Here is a 20731-nt window from a genome sequence, read left to right on the forward strand (position 1 = left end):
TCTGTTACGCAGCTGCTGGGGATGAACCTCGACACTGCCCCTTCCATCCTCCTCCACACCTTCTCGGCGAACCCACAGAGTGCAAAGAGGTGGGTCACCGACTCCTCCTCACTGCAGTCCTCCCGTGGGCAGAGGGGTGTGGAGACGACGTTCCGGGCGTACAGGAGGGATCGGACTGGGAGGCCCCCCTCACCGCCAGCCAGGCGAGGTCTTGGTGCCTGTTGGTGAGGTCTGGCGATGAGGCTTTTTGCCAGATGAACTGGACGGTCTGCTCAGGGAACCACCCCACTGTGTCCATCACATCCTTCTCCTGCAGTGCCTGCAGGACCTTACGTGCTGACCACTGCCTGATGGCCCTGTGGTCAAAGGCGTTGACCTGAAAGAACTTCTCTATAAAGGACCGGTATGGCGGCAACGACCAGCTGACAGGGGTGTTGCACGGGAAAGGGACCAGACCCATCCTTCGTAGCCAGGGCGACAGGTAGAACCTGGGCACGTAGTGGTACTTGGTGCCCGCGTACCTGGGATCCACACACAACCTGATGCAGCCACACACAAAGCTGGCCATCAGGGTGAGGGAGACAATGGGGACGTTTTTGCCCCTGTTGTCCAGGGACTTGTGCATGGTGATCCGTGGTCCTTTCAGTTGTGTCGCCCAGCAACACTCTGTTTAACACTTGCCTAACTCAGGGGACAATTTGCAATGACCAATTACCCTACCAACTGGTACATCTTTGGATTGTGGGAGGAAACTGGAGCACCCAGAGGAAAGCATGTGGTAACGGGGTGAATGTAGAAATTGCTTGAGAATCCCAGGATTATTCATCTGAAACACACTGCAAAGTTGCCTAAGTGATGGAAAGAATGCACTCACTGTCCAATCTACAGTTCCCACACTTTTGAACCCACAGGATTCCAATGGATGTAACTAATCTACAATCTTGAAGGCTACTCAATAAGACTGTAGAAGTGAGGTATGCGATTCAGAAGTGAAGTTATGAATTTATAGGTGAAGAAGGCTCTAAGACATATAAGTATAATTTAGTATTGTCGATCTTATAACCAGCATAAAGAAGTTAAGTGAACTTCTGAAGTTTAATCCATGCATACATGTGTCTTTACTAGACATTTTGTTAGTTTGTAAAAAGTTTCAAATTAATCTTCAAAATAATAGAATAGCAATAAAGAACACCAAAGTGAAAAAAACCTAAACTAAAGTCAAAGAAGTACTATTTATTTTGCTGAGGATTTTCAATCTCGATTGCAAATCCAACAAAAATAGGTTACAATTGTTTTTTTCTTGCATGGAATTTTGCGATCAGCATTTTCCTCTCAACCTCCGCCTTTTTCCTTAACTGATGAGACCGACTGGGGAAAAAGACCCAGACGGTGTAGTGTGAGCTCCCACAGCCTGCGACTCTACCCCGCCTCCTCACGCTCCCTGACTGTAATTGGCGAGTGGGGAGAAAAAGTGAGAAGGTAGGCTGAATCGGAGGAACCAAGAGATTAGCCAGGAGGCGGAGTAAGAGGGAAAAAAACTGAAAACTGTGGAGGGGGCGGAGTTGGAGGACCCAAGAGGTTGGTGTTGGAAGACCAGGGGTCAGCCAGGAGGCGGAGTCGGGCACGCGGTGGGGGTGGGCGTAAACCGGAGGGGCGGATAAGAAGTTGACGAGAGGGCGGAATCGGAGGACCGGAGAGGTCAGCCAGGAGGCGGAGTCGGAGAAGGTGGGGGAGACCCGAGAAGCTGACGTAGAAGCAGCGGAGTCAGAAGGACCCGAAGAGGCGCGCGGCGGGGCTGCGTCTGGCTCGTGAGCGAGCACGCGCGCGCACGCACACAGACATTTTGACGGGGTCGAGGACGTCCTCCAGGGAGCATCGAAAGGCACTGAGCGAGAGAGTTAAAGGAGCGGCGGTGACGGGGATGTGGTTACAATCGGAGTAGGACCACCCGGGCGACACCAAGCGAAGCCGGAGGAGGAGGAGGCGCCGGCAGCGGCTTGTTTTATTGCCCTGGATCTCTCACTCGGTCTGCGGCTGACGGCGATGAGCGCGGGGCCCGGATCGGCCTGTGGCTGCCGCCGGCTCGGCTGACGGAGCGGGCGGGCTTGTTTTTTTTTGCTTTCAAAACAGTTCCATCCATTACTTAAGTGTATTTATCGCCACACGTCCCCTCGCACTCATCCCCACTGCTACCTCCCCACAGGAGAGGCCGGTGAGAGCCCGGGCCCTTCCCTGAGCAACACCCCCCCCCAAAAAAAAAACACCCGCAGCCGGCCTCCACCCAAGATGATGTGTGAAGTGATGCCGACCATCAGCGAGGATACGATGAGCCCGCGGGGCTCGCAGTACGGCGCCGACACCGAGGCCAACTTCGAGCAGCTGATGGTGAACATGTTGGACGAGCGCGACAAGTTGCTGGAGAGCCTGCGGGAGGCGCAGGATTCGCTAGCCCTGTGTCAGGCCAAGATGCAGGAGGCTTTCCACGAGAGGGACTCGCTGCAGAGACAGCTCAACACCGCCTTACCTCAGGTAGTGCTGGCGGGTACCTTCACTCTCACCTTTACCAGCCTCGCACTGCCAACCTCTTACCTCTGCACGTCTCCTATTCCCTAACCCTCGCTGCCCTGATAAGTTCTCCTATTGCACCCCCTTCTGTTTTTTGCTTCATTTGCAATCCTAAATGGTTTTAAATGCCATTTTCCTCTCGGACCTTTCCTTCCCATCACTTCTGTTCACCACCGTCCATGCTCGTTCCCCCCCCCCCCCCCGTGGCCCTTCCGCATTCCCTCGTTTCACCACCCCTGTGGCAACCCCATCCCCATTCCCTCGTTTCACCCCCCCCAGTGGCACCCCTTTCCCATTACCTCGTTTCACCCCCCCAGTGGCACCCTTCCCCATTCCCTCGTTTCACCTCCCAGTGACCCCCTTCCCTCATTTCACCCCCCAGTGGCCCCCATTCCCTCGTTCCTCGATTCACTACCCCAGGTGACCCTCCCTTCCCCATTCCCTCATTTTCCCTCCAGTGCCCCCCCCCTTTTCCCATTCCCACATTTCTTCTCCAGTGGCTTCCCCTTTCCCGTCCAGTCATTCCCCACTTTCCCACTCACCCATTTAACCCCTTTGTTCTCGCTTTCTACTAGGTCCACTCACCACTCCCCCCCCCCCCGACCTTATTCCTATTCTCTCCCCTCCCCCATTCTGCCTCCTGATTTTGTTGTCTTCCCATTCCCCTCTTCTCCCCCCCCCCCCAGTTGCATTCCCTTTTCATTGCCCTTTCCATGCTAACTACTACGTCAGCTCAGGCCTAGGGGGCTGGCGTCAGGCAAATGCTAAGTTGTACCCCAATCATCCCCATTCTGCCCATTGTTACCTCTGTTTTTCCCTCTATCCCTTGTCCATGCTCTGTTTTAACCTCATCTCTCCTGTTTCCCTATTCTTCCCCTTCCTGATTCCTTCCCACTTTCCTTTCCTTCTGCCTCTATATTCTGTCACCTGTCTTTCCCTTCATCCTCGCTGTTTCTTTTCTCATTTGTTCCTTATCTGTACTCCTCATCCCATCACTTGCCTCCACTCATTCATCTCCTTAATGCACAACCCATTCACCACCTAACTCTTCTTTTGCAAATTTTGTCTTTATGCTTTTTTCTGAACTCCTGCCTGTTGCTTTCCATCCACTGTTCCTGGTTCTTTGTTTGCCCCTCCCCTGTGTCTGTTGTTTTCTTCCCTGTTTCCTGCTAATGTGTTTTGGCTCCCATTCAGTTCAATTCATTATCGCTTTTCTGTCCTTTTGGAATCAAAGTTTTTATTGTTGCTGCACCTTTCAGGAACAACTTGTTTGTGTTTAATTGCTCCACGATACCTAATAAAGCACTATCGCGTAAAAAATGTAATTCTGGACCACACAGAAGGAGGTATTAATTTAACCAAAAACTTGCTCAAAGAGTCAAAAGCTTTTTTCTTGGCATATGAAGCCTTCAAAAGGACCACGTCCTTGTCGTAGTGTTAGAAGGATTGCATGCCTTAATGTCCCAAAGACCTATGTTGGTTGGAGTCAGGGCCTTGTGCTTTGGCTGTTGGTAGGGTCACACATGCCAAACAGGTTGAAGGGTAGAGGCCAGACTAAGAGTGGTCCACCAGTCATCCAGGTTTGGGGGTTCAGCTGAGGGCTAATAACCCTGACTGGCCAAAAAGCAATTGTTGTGGAAATAGCAATGAAGAATCCTTCCATACAGACAGAGATGGAGGACCTTCATTGCTGCCCTAAATGCCAGCAAGTAAGTTTAGCATATGCAAACACATTTTCTCATCTAATCTCATCCAGGGTTATTGCATTCTCCAATTTTGGCTGTGGTCATTCACAATTTTGATTAATACGTATTTGTTTCTTCATCAGCAATGGCCCTTTTAAATTCCCCCTACTTCATTAAAGAAGGAAACAGATGCTTTTGGTTAACTTTACTTCATAGCATGGGATAAGTATTGATTTCATTACATGCCTGTGGAAGCATGTAGGAGCATCTCAAGGTGTACACTGTTAGCATTCAAGTGAAATATGACTCCTGTTGGAAGATGGAAATTGTGGGAGATTTCTAGGCTCAGCGAGCTTCCAGAAGCACCAGTTAGGTTTGATATACCGGTACTTTGTGTTGAATTAGTCCATGATTTGTGTCCATGCAAAAGGTTAATTAACATCTCATTAAAATGTAACACTTTCTTACTGCTGTTGGAATGGTTGATGATTGGTTGTCTGTCGTTTCTGATGATGACAGTTAGATCTGCACAGTTTTTCTGTTATGCAGTGAACTGCACAAAGAAAATCTATATGAGAGAGTTTTTAAAGTGCACTGGGGAAATTCCACTCCCTTGCCTTCAGAAGTCTGGGTCCACAGATATGAATAGTCCATTGGAATTTCAGTCTAAGTATTTGTCCTTAAGTTGGAATTGGTTTATTATTGTCACATGTACCAAGATTCATTGAAAAGGATGTTTTGCTGAACTGTTCATACAGATCAAATCATTGCAAAGTGCATTGAGGCAAAACAGTAGTAATACAGAATAAAGAGTAACGGTTACTGAGAGAGTGCAGTGCAGGTGAACAATAAACTGCAAGATCATAATGAAGTTGATTGTGAGGTCAAGAATCCATCATATCACAGTAGGGAACCATTTAATAGTCTTCTAGCAGTGGGGTAGAAGCTGTCCTTGAGCCTGGTGATCGTGCTTACAGGCCTGAAAACGTGTACAGCCCAATGGAAGAAGGGAGAAGAAGGGTTGTTTGGGATGGTGGGGTCTTCATTAAGCTGACTGCTTTACTGAGGCAATGAGAAGTATAGAGAGTTCTGGTCACGTGCAGAGCAGTTGCCGTACCAGGCCGTAATACATCCAGATAAGATGGTTTCTAATGTGCATTGATAAAAGTTGTTAAGGATAGATGGGGATGTGGCAATTTTTTTTCCTCCTCAAGAAGTTCAGGTTTTTTTTTAGCTGTGGCACCTATTGAGTTGGACCAGGGCAGGTTTATTGGTGACCATCTCTTTTGTTAATAATGAGGGAAAGGTTGTTGTTATGACAATGTGACTTGATCCCACAATCTACAGTGCTCCCACAAATTGGAAGTTGTTGCTACTCAATAAATGAGAGTCAGAGCACAGATAATCACTTCAGTTATTTGTAGATGCCTAGAAAATAGTAATAGGGTTGAACAGATGGATTTTTGCTTTAAGTTTGTCCAGTGACTTGGCCTCCACAACCATTTGTGGCAATGAATTCCACAGAGTCATCACTCTCTGGCTGAAGAAACTCCTCATCTCTGTTCTAATGGGACAGCTTTTATTTGAGATTGTGTGCTCTGGTCCTAGATGCTACCGCTATTGGAACCATTTCTCCATGTCTCGTCTATGCCTTTCAATATTCAGTAACTTTCCAAAACATCCCATAATTCTTCTAAACTTCTGTGAGTGAGTACAAGCCCAGAGCTATCAAGCACTCCCCATAAGTTAACCCTTTCATTTCTAGGACCATTCTTGTAAACCACCTCTGGACTTCTCCAATGCTAATACGTCCTTTCCTAGAAAAGGAGCTCAATATTAGATGGAACATATTATAAAATGTGAGCTCATCCACTGGTGGAAAAACAAAACCTTTCTTGAAATGACAAGGGTGAAGCTAAGCTTCATCCTACATTAAGCTTCATGGCTAAGCTTGATTCTTACCACTGGTAGTTTGTTAGGAATAAATTTGGGCCTGGAAACTGACCATGAGGTAAAACGTACATCTGCTTAAATTAGTTAAGTCTATTTGTCTCTGTTGCAGAGCTTGATAGTTTTGATTTTTTTTTTGCTTTGGGATGAAATGGAACATTGCAGAAATGAGTTATGGGAAACTGTTTGCTATCCTTTAGATGGTTGTCCATTTAGATTGGCCTAGTTATGAAGGGCATGTAAAGACTGTTGTCTGTGGCCATTATGTAATTTATATAGAAATGTATTTGCAATGATTGAAATTAGTGAGGATGAGTTTGAGTACAAATTGTTTCCAAATCCTACAAGGGCAAATTTTCCTCCAAGTAGCCAGTTGTTTTAGTTCTAATTAAGCTAATTCATGGTTTACTTAGAATCAGAATCGGGTTTGATACCACTGACATGTGCTATGAAATTGGCTGTGCGGCAGCAATACATTGCAATGCATAATTAAAAACTAAATTGCAGTGAGAAGTATATATTAGTTAAATAAGTAGTGGAAAAGAGGAAAAAATGTAGCAAGGTAGTATTCATGGGTTCACCACTGTCCATTACGAAATCTGATAGCAGGAAGTACAAAGCTGTTTCTGAATCATCATGTGTGCCTTCAGGCTTGTGCACTTCCTTCCTAATGGTAGCAATGAGAAGAGGGCATGTCCTGGGTGGTGGGGACCCTTAATGACGGATGCTGCCTTTCTGAGGCATCGCTCCGTGAAGATGGCATTGCTGCTGGGGAGGCTAGTGCCCATGATGGAGCTGACTGAGTTTACAACTTCCTGCAGCTTATTTTGATCTGTGCAGTAGCCCACCTCTCCCCCCAATACCAGACGGCAATGGTTAAAATGCTCTTCACAGTACAGCTGCGGACATTTGCAAGTGTCTTTAGTGACATACCAAGTCTCCTCAGTCTCCAAATGAAATTGATTTTATTAACTGCATTAATGGGTGCAAGGTAGATGTTGACACCCAGTCTTTCCACTTCTGATCCCTTGATGAGGACCGGTGTGTGTTTCCTTGCCTTTGCCCTTTTTGAAGTCCACAATCAATTCTTTGTTCTTCCTGATGCTGAGTGCAAGGTTCTTACTGCAATGCCACTCAACTAGTTGATCTGTCTCGTTCCTGTACACCTTCTCATCACCATCTGAAATTCTGCCAACAACAGTTGTCATCAGTAGATTCATAGATGGTCTTTTAAGTTTTGTAGCAGAACCAGTAGGAAAGTTGGTAGTGTTGATGCTGCTGTCTCTAGCACTGGTTTAACCTTGACTGATGGAATATGTTGTCTTTTAGACAATGAACAAGCTTTACATATATGATGTGTTAATTTTTTTAATAGGGCTATCAATGAAAGAATTCCTTTCTGGCCTACCTTATTCATTTGATTTCAGGTTAAGAAATGGTTTTGAGTGTTTCTCTTGTACATTATTCCAGCAAACAGTGCAGTTTGGTTTTTTTTAATTGAGTATAACTATAATTACAGTTAAACAGTTTCACATTGTCATGTGCTTTCACTTTTAAATGTTTACCTCTTGTGAAAATGAATCACTGTGGTGAATGCAGTATTTGTTTTATCTTCCTGAAGTAACTTGCCTGACCCATTAACCCATGATGGATCTGTCTACCTTAGAAAAGCATTATCTCTACATTTATAAAATGTGCGAGAATCAGTTTTATTATCACTTTCTTGTATGATGCAGAATCTGTTGTTTTGTTGCAAATACATAAATTACTATAAATTACAAAACAAATAGTACAAAAACAAACTGTATCTGAATCACTGAGTGTAGGGCTTCAGGCTCCTGTACTACCTCGCCAGATGGTAGTAAAGAGAGGAGGCTCCTTAGTGGTGGGTGCCACCTTCTTGAGGCACCAAAATGTCCTCAGTGGTGGGGAAAGGATGCGCTAGTGATGGAGATGGCTAACCTTTACATCCCTCCACAACCTCCTGTGATCCTTGGCATTGGAGTTTCCATACCAGGCAGTGATGCAGCTAGTCAGACTGCTCTTCACTGTATGTAAATAGATTTTCAAGGGTTTTTGATGACATACCAAATCTCCTCATACTCCTAACAAAGTAGAGCTCTTGACGTGCCTTCTTTATGATTGCGTCAACATGTTGGGCCCAGGGTAGATCCTTTGTGATGTTGACACCATGGAACTTGAAACTGCTGAACCTTTCCATTGCTGGCCGCTCAATCCACTGATTCCCGAAGTCAGTGGTCAATTCCTTGGGCTAACTGCATTTGAGTATGAGGCATGGAGGACAGAGGGAACTTGATGTACAAGTTCAAGGCTCCTTGAAAGTGGTGCTTGTTGATGACACAGTGAAGAAAATGGAAGGAATGCTACCTTCATTTGCTGGCTCATAACATATAAGAGCAGAGAGGTTCTGATACATCTTCATAAGGCAGTGGTTGTATCACAGTTGTGTACATTTTGGTTGTCATGTTGTAGGACAAATACAATTTCACTAAAGAGGATCTAGTGGAGATTCACCAGGTTGTTGGCTGGGGTGGAGCATTTCAACAATGTTGATAAACCGGAGAAGTTGGGCTAATTTTCCTTGGAGAGGAGGAAGCTGAGGGAAAGGATGGTGGGGGTTGGGAAATTCTGATTTTCAGACATACAAAATTTTGAGGGTTATAGATTTAGCTATTAGAAAATTTTTGTCCATTACATGTTTTAAAAATTAGAGGACATGCGTAAAGATGTAGAGGTATGTCTACAGCGGATGCAATCTTACTGGCTCTCCACTTGGCCGTGTATCACCTGGACAATAGTGATAACTATGTCAGGCTGCATTTGATTATAGTTCAGCATTCAATGTCATCATGCCCTCAACATTAATCAAGTCTCCAAAACCTGGGTCTCTGAACTCCCTCTGCAACTTATTCCTTGACTTCCTCATCAGGAGACTACATTCAATGCAGGTTGAAAATAACAGCTCTTCCTCGCTGATAGCTAACACTGTTGCACCTCAAGGATGCATGCTTAACCTACTGCTGTACTCTCTCTACACCCATGATTGTGTGGCTAGACACTGCTTAAATGCCATCTATAAATTTACCAATGCCACGGCTGTCATTGGCAGAATTTTAGATGGTGATGAGCAGGTGTACAGCAGTGAGACAGATCAGCTGGTTGAGTGGTGTTGAAACAATAACCTCACACTCAACGTCAGTAAGGCAAAGGGATTGATTGTGGACTTCAGGAAGTGGAAATCAGGGAATACACCAGTCCTCATTAAGCTATCGGCATGGAAAGGGTGAGCAGTTTCAAGTTCCAATGTGTCAAAATGCCTCAAGGTCTGTCCTGGGCTCAATATATGCAATTACAGAAGAAGGCGTAACAGTGGCTCTATATCATTAGAAGTATGAGGGACTTGGTATGTCACCAAAGACTCGCGCAAATTCCTACAGATGTATTGTGGAGATCAATCTGCATTGTATGGGGGGGTGCATTGCACAGAATTGGAAAAAGTTGAATAAAGTCGCCAGCTTCTGTCATGGGCTTTAGCCTCCCTAGCGTAAAGGCAGCATCTGTCATTAAAGACACTCATCACCCAGGACATGCCCTCTTCTCATTGTAATCATCAAGGAAGTGCAGGAGCCTGAAAGCGTGCACTCAACATTCGAGGAAGAACTTTTTCCCCCACTGTTATCAGATTTCTGAATGGACAATGAACCCATGTACACTACCCCTATTTTTTTTTCACTTTTTATGCTACTTAATTTTTATATATGGTGTAATTTATAGGTTCTTGTTGTTTATTACAATGTACTGCTGCTGCTGCAAAACTACATTTTTCACAACATATGCTAGTGATATTAAACCTAGTTCTGTTAAGAGGGAGGAGATTTAAAGGGAATCTGAGAAAGAACTTTTTCACCCTGTGGTTGTTGGAATCTGGACTGCATTTCCTGAGTAGGTGCTGGAGAATTTGGAAACGCAGAGACTAAATATGGATAGTCAGCATTGCTTCGTGTGTGGGAAGACATGTCTCATGAATTTCTTTGAATTTCTTGATAGGGTGACAAGAGCAAGGCAGCGGGTGCTGTCTGCACAGACTTGTGGAAATGTCCCAGAATGATGGATCACTTGGGATCTAATGTGAGCTAGCCAATTTGGATAGTGGGAATCAGGGTGATAGTGGAGGGTCATTAGATTGTGCCACAGGGATCAGTGGTGGGCTCACTGTTATTTGTCATGTATGTTAATGATTTGGATGGAAATGTAGTTGGTGCGATTAGTAAATTTGTGGATGACGCCAAAATCTGTGTAATGGCAGTGAAAAAGGCAGGGTCTAGATTAACTGGGAAAATGGGTGTGACAGAGAGCACTTCGTAAAGGCACTCCATATACACGTGCATTCACACATACACAATTATTGCCTTGTCATTCTGTTGTTGCAGTGAGTGTGCACACTTCAGTGTCTTCCCTGGTATATTCTCATAATTAACCCACAGTTTTCTCACCACATCGTTACATACAAAGTCAGCCACTCACCACAACAGAACAGCAAGGCAATGCTTGTGTGTGTGAGTGAATGTGCATGTGTAAGGAGTGCTTTTACTGGGTGCTTTGTCACAGTGGGCCAAGGAGTGGCAGATGAAATTTAATTTTGAAAGGGGTGAACTGTTGTATTTTGCTAAGCTAAACAAGGATAGTAAATGGCAAGGCGCTGGAGAAGTTGAAACAGTCCTGCGGTTACAAGTTCACGGCTCCCTGAAAATGGTGATGCAGGTTCACAGGGTGGTGAAGGTGGTGTAACAGCTCTATAAGACATTGTGAGTATTGTGTGCAGTTCTGGTTGCCTAGGGTGTCAATAAACTGGAAATGGTGCAGGAAAGAATCATGGGCATGTTGCAGAGACTGGATAGGCAAGACTTTATCCCCTGGAGAGAGGGAGGCTGGTGATGACCTTGGAGGTATACAAAACCATGAACTGCGTAGATAAAGTGAATGGTTACAGTTCCCCCCCCCCCCCCCCGCCCTTTCCTGGGTCGAGAGTCTGAAGCTAGTAGTCATAGATTTGAGATGAGGAGTGAGCTGTAAAAGGGACCCGAGAGGCAACATTTTCCACACAGTGGGTGGTGAGTACGTAGAATGAGTTTCCAGAGGTGGGTTCAAGTACAATATTTAAAAGAATTAGGTGGAATAGGAAATGTTTAGAAGGATATGGGCCAAATGCAGGCAAATGGGAACAGTTCAAGTTGGCAACATGGTCAGCATGGATTAGTTGGCCCGAAGGGCCTGTTTCCATACTGTATAACTCTTTGAAAGTTTTGTTCATAGTTTTAAATGTTTGCAATTTTAGGCTTTTGCAGCAACAGGATAACTCAATATCATAGCTGTTATTTATGAACTAGTTTGATTAGGTGGTTTCCTCCATTTTATTTGGGAAGATAGGGACAGAGGTGCATATGGAAATTAAAACCATAGTGCCTTGTGTATACCATTGAATACCATCTGTTTTCTACTGTGTTGAGGTTCGGAGTTAATTCCATTTCTAAATATCCTGAGGTGTTTGAGGCGTGGAGAATGGATCTAATTTAATGGTAAAAATTTCCTTTTGTTTGTAAATCAAATAACTTGTTTGCTTTATGAATTAGATTCAATTTGGGAAGTGCAGATCTAACCCTTTGCTTTTGTGGAAGCTTTGCCTTTAGTGCTCATATATTGCCTCTCTGCTTACTTTTAATGTTAAAGGAAACTAGTCAGATTCCCTACAACTGGAAAAGCAGAGTTTTAAAAAGATTTGAGCCATTGGTAGTAGCATTACAGTACTTAAAATCAGCCTTTTTCTGTTACTTCAACTACTTTCATGTAGGAATGTATTCACTTCATATTTGTTTGAGCTAATTGATTTTAAACACCTTTTGAAGCAGAAATCAGTATTGGTCTAAACTTGTTGCTTGTGGAAATTGTTTATTTTAAACCTCTGGGTCCAGTCTTGATGTTAACATGGAGCTCTTTGTTTTCCAGTTTTGTAAAGCATGCATTCTTTTCTGGTTCTTGTATTTTAGTGATAAGTTGTGAAGATTTAATATTTAGGACTAAGTATAGTTTATTACAACAGTGAAAGCAATACCTTTTAAACTTTTGGGAGTACAAGCAATTGGGAAATCCTTGTCTTTATCAGGTACAATTTTCTTGTGTATATGCTGTTTGATCAAGTAATGATAGAAATTTTAGGAGATGATAGACAGTTACACGTATTAGAATTATTTGAATCTTTCAAAAGGTATGTATTGCGTACATTTTTAAAAAAAATTCTCCTATCAAATTCCTTGTGGGTGATCCAATCTGTCTCCAATGAATAGCACTGCTGGACAGTGCCTAAGGCTTGTGTATTGGGTTAAAATGCAAGTAACTATGAACAATTGTTACACCCGCCTAATATTTCATAAACTGGCATGGCTGCAGTTCAGCATTATCTACATTTTAATGTATACCAAAGCAATCAGAATTATTGCTTTAGAAAAGTAAGACCATAAGACATGGAGCAGGATCAGGCTATGTGGCCCATTGAATCCTCTGCCATTTGATCATGACTGATCATTCTCTACTCCATTCTCTTTTAAATGAAGACACACTGGACTTCAGAGATCTCTTAAGTGGTGATAGGCAGCATCTGCTTGTGATTTTTGTTTTAGTTGTAGCAAAGTTGTATCTCAAATATGAATGAAACAGACAACTGTAGGTAATTTACATACTATACAAAGGCCCCCTTCCTGACAACTGCTGGAAAGCTGATTTCTCTGCAAATCAGGAATGTTTCTATTGGTACCAATATTGTATCATTGAATAAACTCCCTAATGCTGTCCATACTTACGTTAATAAAATGTATACTGATTCATCCATGATGATTCTCACAATTAAAAGCTTTAAAAGTGTTTTAGAAATATATAGGAACATTTGTAAAAAGCTTTGTTTTCATGAGGTATGTCATGTATAACACGTATATGAAATCTCAGTCAATGGCATTGTCTGTTCTGAGTTATTTGCAATGTAGTTAGCAACATTTTACATTCCTTTGTAATTACGAAGGATTGTTTAATGTATTGCTTGGGGAATAGAGAAATTTCTTGGGATCTGCAGTGAACCAATCCACCAAGGCACTTTGTATCTAGGTTACCCTTGTACATTCTGTTGTGGAAGAACACTAATCAAGTGTTGCAAGCATTTATGAGCATTTTGGGCATATATAGACACAATATCTGTGTGGATTCTAATTGGGCATCTCTAAAGGCTACTCACAGAATCTTGTACGGTTGCATTGGCAATTTGAGCACATATCCTAATACATTAAACTTTTTGGGACTAATTCAGTGAGTACTATTTTGCCTCAAATTATTTGTGAAAAGAGGAGGGAACAGCAGATTATCTTTGAATTAAAAGGAGAGATTGTTCCAGTTTTTATAGATCACCCATTAGACATCTTAATTGCCTGTAGAGTTCACATGGGTTAACGTACCAGTCCTTTGGATTTCCAGTACAATTCTAGAACATTCAACTAAACTTAGTTTTTAATTGCCCAATTTATTTTCTTCGTTTAAAAACAGTCCATATAGCAAACTGAGCTTACATTTAACTGCCCTTGAGAAGGTGGTGGTTAGCTACCTTACTGAACCACTGTAGTCTTTGTGGTATGGGAATAACAATACTGATTTGAGGGTGGGGTGTAGTGTTCCAGGATTTTGACCCAGTGATAGTGAAGGAATAGAGTTAAATTTCCAAGTCAGGGTGGTGTATGGCTTTGAGGGCAATTTCCATTGGTTGCCCTTGTCTTTCTAGATCTGTGGACCCCAGGGTGGGAAGCCTTATTCTATATTGTAGAGATTGTAGGTTTTGAAGGTGCTCTCCAGTTCTTGGTGAATTGCCACAGTGCATCTTATAGATGGCACAGGCTGTTGTTACTGTGTGTTGGTGGTGCAGTGAGTGTCTGGTTGTGCATGGAGTGCCTATTGAGTGGACTTTTATATCTAGTAAGCTGTAGATCATAAGTATTATTGAACCTGCACTCAGCTGGGCAAGTGGAGAGTATTCCATTGCACTGCTCATTTGGGCATTGTAGGTGGTAGATAGCTCTGGAGATAGATAGAGTAGATAGAACCTGTGTAAGACCATAAGTCATAGGAACAGAATTAGGCCATTTGGCCCATCGAGTCTGCTCCACCATTCAATCATGGCTGATACTTTTTCCTTCTCCTCAACCCCAGTTCCCGGCCTTCTCCCCGTAACCTTTGATGCCATGTCCAATCAAGAACCTATCAATTGGAGTTGGAGTTGATTTACTTGACATAGGACTCCTAGCTTCTGACCTGCTCTTGTGTCCAATTTGTGTATTTTTTTTCAATCTAATGTATTGAACTTTACTTCCAAATGATTATTTAGATCAGTTCTCTAAGATAAAACTTCACATTTCATGATATTTTGAATTGTGCAACCTAGTATTGTTATCCAGGTTTTAAAATAAGTGATTCTTTCTGAAAAAAGCAGATGTATAAATAATTTTTTTCCAGTTAACTACATGCTGTCTTAGCTTATTATTTGCAATGCGTTAACTAACTGGAATGAAGTTATACAATGTCTCTCCAAAGTGCTTTTAAAGGTTTAAATGAAACAAATTCATGCCGCAAGCATCTTGCCTTGGTGGAAATCTTCTTCTAACTTATTTAGCTGTGACTTGATTCATGCAAATAAATAGTGCCAATGCTTCCTTTTCAGTTTTATTCCGCAGGGTTGTTTATTGTAGAGAGCCATAGATCAGCATATAGTTAAATCACAGCAATGTGCCTTTTGGTTTGGAAAAATATACAATTGTGCAAACCAAGTATGAAGCAGTGCTTAAGAATTTTCAGTTTAATGTTATACAAGTTGGAGCAGAAGGAACTTTGTAAAGAGTAGATGTAGCTGGCATATCTAACCTACTTCACAATGGGGACTCCCCTTGCAATGACTGAAATTGCTTTTGTGTATGATAAATCATGTGCAGGTTTTAGTTTCTATACTGCTTTTGATCTTACAGTTAAGGTGTTGATTGTTAGATTTGTTGAAGTAGGTATCTATGATTATTAAAACAAGATTTATACAAAATGATTTCCTATCTTTTCTCTTGTAACTGATCACTCCTGCTTATTTGGAGACCTCAGTTGGCACCTGCTTTTTTAAAAAACTTTAAGTTTTTGTGCCAAGAATTACCTATTATACATTGTCTAGTATATTTCATCATGTTCAGAAAGAATTATGCACAATATGTCCATTTCAGAAGTCACAAAAATACCTGGTTGTTGCTATGCATTACAAATGCAAATTTGCTGATGTATTGAAGTCAAATTTAAGTAAATTTTGGTAAATTAAAGTATTATTGGAAAAATGTTTTTATTGTGCCTTGGAGAAATAAAAGTGATTTCTATTTTATTTTATAACTTCAAAGCATTAAATTCAAAGAAATCACAGGAGTCTTGGAATGCAGGTTTAACTTTGTCTTTAAGCAAGGCACTTGTGTATCAACATGATGACATGCAATTGATGTATTTTTTACATGTGACCAGTAGTTTAATTAAGAATGCTTAATCGATATATGTATATTATAATATATAAAGATTTTAAAATATTGAAATATTAAATACAAAGTTTTGAATGATATGCTCTGCACATGATTTAATACAAAAATCTTTCTTGCATAAGATTGCAACTTCCTGAAGGTTGTATTCAATTCTGGCACTCCTAATTGATTTTGACATATAGAATTTGACATTTTGACATATGCTCCCATGTGACCCTGGCCAATAACATCACACTTGACTGATCATTTTCATTTAAAGGCCAGTTTAAAAATTGCTCAAACCAAGATTGGTGTCCTTTTTTTTCCCCATTTAAAACAACTTTGACCAACTCAGGAGTCTGTTAACAGTCACCCTCAAAGGTGAGAGTGAACGGGATGGGTAAGGCATTTGATGCAGGCTTGCAGAATCTCAATGGGATCTTCTCCTTTCCCCTTGGAGTTGTGTCTCTTTTTATCCTCTCTGTTAGAATAATAGTTATTTGGTGACATTTGTGAAGGAAAAACTGTGATGGTGTATAGGAAAGACAAAACACAAAATGGAGTAATGCTGTTTAGTGAGTTAGCTGACTGTTGATATTGAAGAGTACACTTTTGCCTGAGGACACGTTAGAATTCACTAACTGGGCACAGATCAGAAATCAAATCTTTTATTCACTCTCAATACTTTTTTTCTATAGTTATAATCTGGAAAGTTTGTAAGGAATTGAGTCAGTTTCTATGTCTTAATGATGTACAGTTGCAGTTCAGCATCTACTCTTTGTGGAGAAATTGCCCCAGTATGCTCTGAGTAACACAAAAGTCTTCCAGTCCGGAAGATGTTGGAGTTTATTGTTGATGAGGTCTTGAGGTATTTGGAGGAACATAATAAAATAGGCTGTAGTCAAGGGAAAATCTTGCCTGAAAAATCTGTTGAAATTCTTTGAAGTAACAAGCAGGATTGGCAAAGGAGAATCAGTTGATGTTGTGTACTTGGAATTTCAGAAGACCTTTGACAAGGTGCCAGAATTGAGGCTGCTTAACAAGCTAGGAGCCCATGGTAGTACAGGGAAGATTCTAGCATAGATAAAGCTGTGGCTGATTGACAGGAGGTAAAGAGTGGAAATAAAGGGAACCTTTTCTGGTTGGTTGCCAGTGACTAGTAGTGTTTCACAGGGGTCTGTATTAAGGCAGATATTTTTATGTCAGTGTTTTGGATGATGGAATTTATGACTTTGATATGAAGATGGGTGGAGGGGCAGGCAGTTTTGAGGAAGTAGAGAGGCTATAGAAGGACTTAGACAGATTAGGGGAATGCACAAGGAAGTGGCAGTTGAAATACAGTGTCGGTAAGTGTATGGTCATGCACTTTGGCAGAAGAAGTGAAAGGGTAGGCTATTTTTTTAAATGGAGAAAATACAAAAATCTGAGATGCAAAGGATCTTGGGATTCGTTGTGCAGGATTCCCTAAAGTTAATATGCAGGTTGAGTCTGGTGAGGAAGGCAAATGCAATGTGTGCATTCATTTCAAGAGGTCTAGAATATAAAAGCAAGGATGTAATGTTGAGATTATAAAGCACGAGTGAGTCCTCATTAGGAGTATTGTGAGCAGTTTGGGCCCCTTATCTTAGAAAGCATGTGCTGAAACTGGAGAGGGTTCAAAGGAGGTTCATGAAAATGATTCCAGGATTGAACAGCTTGTCATCTGCAGAGTGTTTGATGGCTCTGTGCCTGTATTTGATTGAATGGATGTGGAGAGGATGTTTCCTCTGGTGGGAGAGTCTAGGATCAGAGGGCACAGCCTCCGAATAGAGTGCCCTTTTAGAATGGAGGTGAGGAATTTCTTCAGCCAGAGGGTGGTGAATCTGTGGAATTTTTTGCCACAGGCAACTGTGGAGGCCAAGTCTTTGTGAATATTCAAGGTAGAGGTTGATAAATACTTGATTGGTCAGGGCATGAAGAGATACGGGGCGAAGACAAGAGATTGGGTCTGAATTGGATCAGCTGCAATGAAATAGTGAAGTAGACTCAATGGGCCAACTGCCCTAATTCTGTTCCTGTGTCTTAAGGTTTTAAAACAGGACCAATCTAATACCTGCCCAATTTATCAAATATGGACTGAAGCAATATGTCAGTATTACTTGACATCAATACAGCACTTGAATGAAAGTGGTGTCAGGGATCCCTGGTAAATCTAGGCTCCAAGGAAGAAATGGCTCCAATGATTGCACAAAGGAAATTGTAGTAATAATTGAAGGTCATTCAGCAGAATTCAGGATATCAGTGCTGGAGTTCCCGAGGGAATCTTCTATGCCCCAACTTCAGCTGTTTTATTTTTTTGCCTTCCATTATCGGGTAAGGGATGGAAAATATTCACTAATTAAAGAACTATTCACCCCCTTGGAAGTTTTCATGCTTTATTGTTTTGCAACATTGAATCACAGTGGATTTAATTTGGCTTTTTTGGCTCTGAATAACAGAAGAGATACTTTGTGTCAAGGTGAAAACTAATTTCTACAAATTGGTCTAAATTTATTACAATTATTAAATGCAAAATAATTGATTGCTTAATTACTCAGCGCCTTCAGTCAGTATTCCTGCTAAAGGCCAGAAGACCATAAGACACAGGAACAGAATTAGGCCATCTGGCCTATCGAGTCTATTCTGCCATTCAATTGTGCCTGGTCCTTCCTTTTCTCCTTTATTTATATATAAAATATGGAGAGAGAGAGGTATGTGTTTAGTAGATGCATCACTGGCAGCCATTACAGCCTTCAGTCTGTGTGGATAGGTGTCTATCAGATTGGCATGTCTCGAGAGTGCAGTTTTTTCCCCATTCCTTACAAAACTGCTCAAGCTCTGTCAGATTGCATGGGGATCATGAGTGAACAGCTCTTTTCAAGTCCTGACACAAATTCTCAATTGAATTGAGGTCTGGACTCTGACTTGGCCACTCCAGTACATTAACTTTGTTGTTTTTAAGCCATTCCTGTGTAGCTTTGGCTTTCTACTTAGGATCATTATCTCTCTGGAAAACACTTGTAATTAATTTAGATCGCTTTGTGGAGATCTGTTGTCACTTTGACACGGAAGGGTCTTTTTCTGTTGATTGGTGCCAAAAAAAGCCAGATTAAATCAAACATGATTCAATGTTTTAAAACAATGAAACATGAAAACTTCCAAGGGGGTGAATACTTTTTATAGGCACTGTACATGATATACTCAAGATCAAAACTGTCTACATTTGCTCTCTGCAAGAACCAGACAACAGTCAAGTTTGGGTTGATAGATGAGAAATAGCATTCACATCACAACTAGGTGCTGATCAATGACCACTTTCAGCAGTATAGTTAGAATGACTGTCCCTTGGGTTACTGACTCCTTCACTATCAGCATCTTGGGATTACCATTGACCAGAAGTACAACTGGGCCAGCCAAGTAAATACTGCTGCTCCAAGAAAATCTGTATTCTGTGGCAAGAGGTTTTCCTCCTGACTTCCAAGAGGATTCTCACAGAATATTCTCCACTTGACCAACATCTCTAAAGAAATTTAATACCATCCAAGGCTGAGGACCCACATAACTGAACTAACTTTCTACTGACTGAAAGTTTCCTGTTTTAAATTTTGTTTAATTAGTTCAATTAACTATTTTACCATGTCTTTAGACGTTTAATTCCTGTAAAACTTGAACCACATGTAACAACTATTAAAATCATACTGATGTTAAAGATTTGAAAATATAACAAACTTAAAATAATTAATATAACAAAGAAACAGGGCCACGTATTCCGATGCCAGCTCTTCTCATATAAAACTGAGGGCCAGATGCAAAGCAAATGCAGGTCCTCTCCAGTGAGTCTCACTTGCAAGTCAAGAAGAAGCCCACCAAATGTGGATGTCTATGACATCCCAGGGTGCAGAAGACTAAGAATCAGCTGGTGTATTCTAAAGGTGCACAAATTGGCTTGTTAACAATTTGGGTAGTGGTAACCTGTTACTATTGTGGCCTTAGTGCAATATTACCTATAGAAGCAAAGTGCTTTGTGACAGAAACCATTCACTGTGTGCTGTTTGGAAATTTTGGGAGTTTCAAATTACTGTTAAATGTTGCACACCTGTTGATGGACTACACAACAGATGTAAAATGTAGAGCACTACCCTAAAAGTGGAGGTAGCGTTTTGCTAGTATGTTCGTTCAAAACTTAATTTATTCAAACTGGTGCTCCAAGTTAGTCAGCTGGTATATGTAAGTAGTTGATACCTATAACTTAAATAATTTTTAAATGCAGTGTCATCTTTGATCAGTATTTTAAACTAACTGAAGGCAAGAGTTTGTATTCATCTACCGTATATGTTACTGCTTTTATGCCGTGGTTAATGTTCACTAATGCTCAATCTTTGAGATTCTGTACAATCAGATTCTATTCTTTCAAGTGGTAAGTGGTTTTCCTTTCAATTTCCTCCCATATCTATATGCTTTCAGTTCATAGCCCACATTTTCCTTTTGCCTTTAAGAGCCACAAGTTTCTTACAACACTTTATACAGCAAGCTGCTTAATGATGTTAAGTGGTGAGAAGAAGCCTGTCACTGACAGTAATGTACCAGAGCTTGTGCATTCATTGTAACACACTAATGATGACACCTAATTTGGTCACCATTTCCAGAATATCATTGCTCTGTGCACTGAACTTTTATGTAAGCAGTTAAGATCCCGGTCTGTTTTACGGAGTTTTATATTCTCATGGTAGATATATTGTTGGATCGAGGTCCTGAAGAGGCTTGTCTTAATTATTGCTTGATGATGCATTTTGATCTTAAATTTTACAATATTTCATGTCCATACACAAATCTACACCCCTTTCCTTGACTCTTTCCCAGTACTTGGTGATGTATAGACATTTGCTGTGGAATGACAAACCCAACAGGTGTACATATAGGGGT

The 20731-nt window shown here is 41.6% G+C and overlaps 1 protein-coding gene across 10 annotated transcripts in view; it reads left to right on the top strand.

The window, feature by feature from the left end:
* The first annotated feature begins 1736 nt into the window (after positions 1 to 1736).
* Positions 1737 to 20731, top strand: part of LOC140729704 (liprin-alpha-1-like) — a 150875-nt gene continuing 131880 nt past the window's right edge. For 4 of the 10 annotated variants that reach the window (XM_073049796.1, XM_073049792.1, XM_073049794.1 and 1 more), the window contains exon 1: positions 1740 to 2529. In XM_073049796.1, coding sequence (XP_072905897.1) covers positions 2287 to 2529 — 243 coding nt within the window. In that variant the 5' untranslated portion in view covers positions 1740 to 2286. Of the gene's footprint in view, positions 2530 to 20731 lie in introns of all 10 variants that reach the window. The other 6 variants (XM_073049789.1, XM_073049790.1, XM_073049791.1 and 3 more) reach the window with 4 other exon arrangements.

This window comes from Hemitrygon akajei, chromosome 6 (genome assembly GCF_048418815.1).
Source record: "Hemitrygon akajei chromosome 6, sHemAka1.3, whole genome shotgun sequence".
In the NCBI taxonomy this organism is placed as follows: domain Eukaryota; kingdom Metazoa; phylum Chordata; class Chondrichthyes; order Myliobatiformes; family Dasyatidae; genus Hemitrygon; species Hemitrygon akajei.